Source organism: Budorcas taxicolor, chromosome X (genome assembly GCF_023091745.1).
Source record: "Budorcas taxicolor isolate Tak-1 chromosome X, Takin1.1, whole genome shotgun sequence".
Lineage (NCBI taxonomy): Eukaryota > Metazoa > Chordata > Mammalia > Artiodactyla > Bovidae > Budorcas > Budorcas taxicolor.
Window position 1 is genome coordinate 13,192,069 of NC_068935.1, and position 1,641 is coordinate 13,193,709.

Here is a 1,641-nt window from a genome sequence, read left to right on the forward strand (position 1 = left end):
GGAAAAAATAATAGCAACTGAAACAACTGACAAAGAATTAATCTCAAAAATGTACAAGCAGCTCATGTAGCTCAATGCCAGAAAAATGAACAAACCAATCAAAAAGTGGGCCAAAGAACTAAACAGACATTTCTCCAAAGAAGACATACAGATGGCTAACAAACACATGAAAAGATGCTCAACATCACTCATTATCAGAGAAATGCAAGTCAAAACCACAATGAAGGGTCCCATATTGAACTTGAGTTGGAAGAGGTGAGTCTGGTCTTAAAATGGAGGGTCATGATACCAAGGAACTAGAGCAGTTGAGAAAGCTGTTTATTGGTGGTCTGAGCTTTGAAACTACAGATAATAGCTTAAGAGAATATTTTGAGAAATGGGGCACACTTACAGATTGTGTGGTGATAACAGATCCCCAAACAAAACGTTCCAGGGGCTTTGGTTTTGTGACTTGCTCTTGTGTTGAAGAATTGGATGCAGCAATGTGTGCTCGACCACACAAGGTTGATGGGCGTGTAGTGGAACCAAAAAGAGCTGTTTCTAGAGAGGATTCTGTAAAGCCTGGTGCCCATCTAACAGTGAAGAAAATTTTTGTTGGTAGTATTAAAGAAGATACAGAAGAATATAATTTGAGAGACTACTTTGAAAAGTATGGCAAGATTGAAACATGGAAGTTATGGGAGACAGGCAGAGTGGGAAAAAGAGGATTTGCTTTTGTAACTTTTGATGATCATGATACAGTTGATAAAACTGTTGTTCAGAAATACCACACTATTAATGGGCATAATTGTGAAGTGAAAAAGGCCCTTTCTAAACAAGAGATGCAGTCTGCTGGATCACAAAGAGGTCGTGGAGGTGGATCTGGCAACTTGATGGGTCATGGAGGAAACTTTGGAGGTGGTGGAGGTAACTTTGGCCGTGGTGGAAACTTTGGTGGAAGAGGAGGCTATGGTGGTGGAGGTGGTGGCAGCAGAGGGAGTTATGGAGGAGGTGATGGTGGATATAATGGATTTGGAGGTGACGGTGGCAACTATGGTGGTGGTCCTGGTTATAGTAGTAGAGGAGGTTACGGTGGTGGTGGACCAGGAGGATATGGAAACCAAGGTGGTGGATATTGTGGCAGTGGTGGAGGATATGATGGTTACAATGAAGGAGGAAATTTTGGAGGTCACTATGGTGGTGGTGGAAACTATAATGATTCTGGAAATTATAGTGGACAACAGCAGTCAAATTATGGACCCATGAAAGGAGGTAGTTTTGGTGGAAGAAGCTCGGGCAGTCCCTATGGTGGTGGTTATGGATCTGGTGGTGGAAGTGGTGGATATGGTAGCAGAAGGGTCTAAAAACTCAGAAAAAAAGGGATACAGTTCTTAGCAGGAGAGAGAGCGAGGAGTTGTAAGGAAAGCTGAAGGTTACTTTGAGACAGTCATCCCAAATGCATTAGAGGAACTGTAAAAATCTGCCACAGAAGGAACGATGATCCATAGTCAGAAAAGTTACTGTAGCTTAAACAGGAAACCCTTCTTGTTCCGGACTGTCATAGCCACAGTTTGCAAAAAGTGCAGCTATTGATTAATGCAATGTAGTGTCAATTAGATGTCCATTCCTGAGGTCTTTTATCTGTTGTAGCTTTTTCTTTTT

General features: G+C 41.9%; 1 protein-coding gene across 1 annotated transcript; it reads left to right on the plus strand.

Moving 5' to 3' along the window:
• Positions 1-272: 272 nt before the first annotated feature.
• Positions 273-1,343, plus strand: LOC128070065 (heterogeneous nuclear ribonucleoprotein A3-like). Its single transcript, XM_052663371.1, has one exon. The coding sequence runs from the start codon at positions 273-275 to the stop codon at positions 1,341-1,343; it is 1,071 nt and encodes a 356-aa protein (XP_052519331.1).
• Positions 1,344-1,641: the final 298 nt, after the last annotated feature.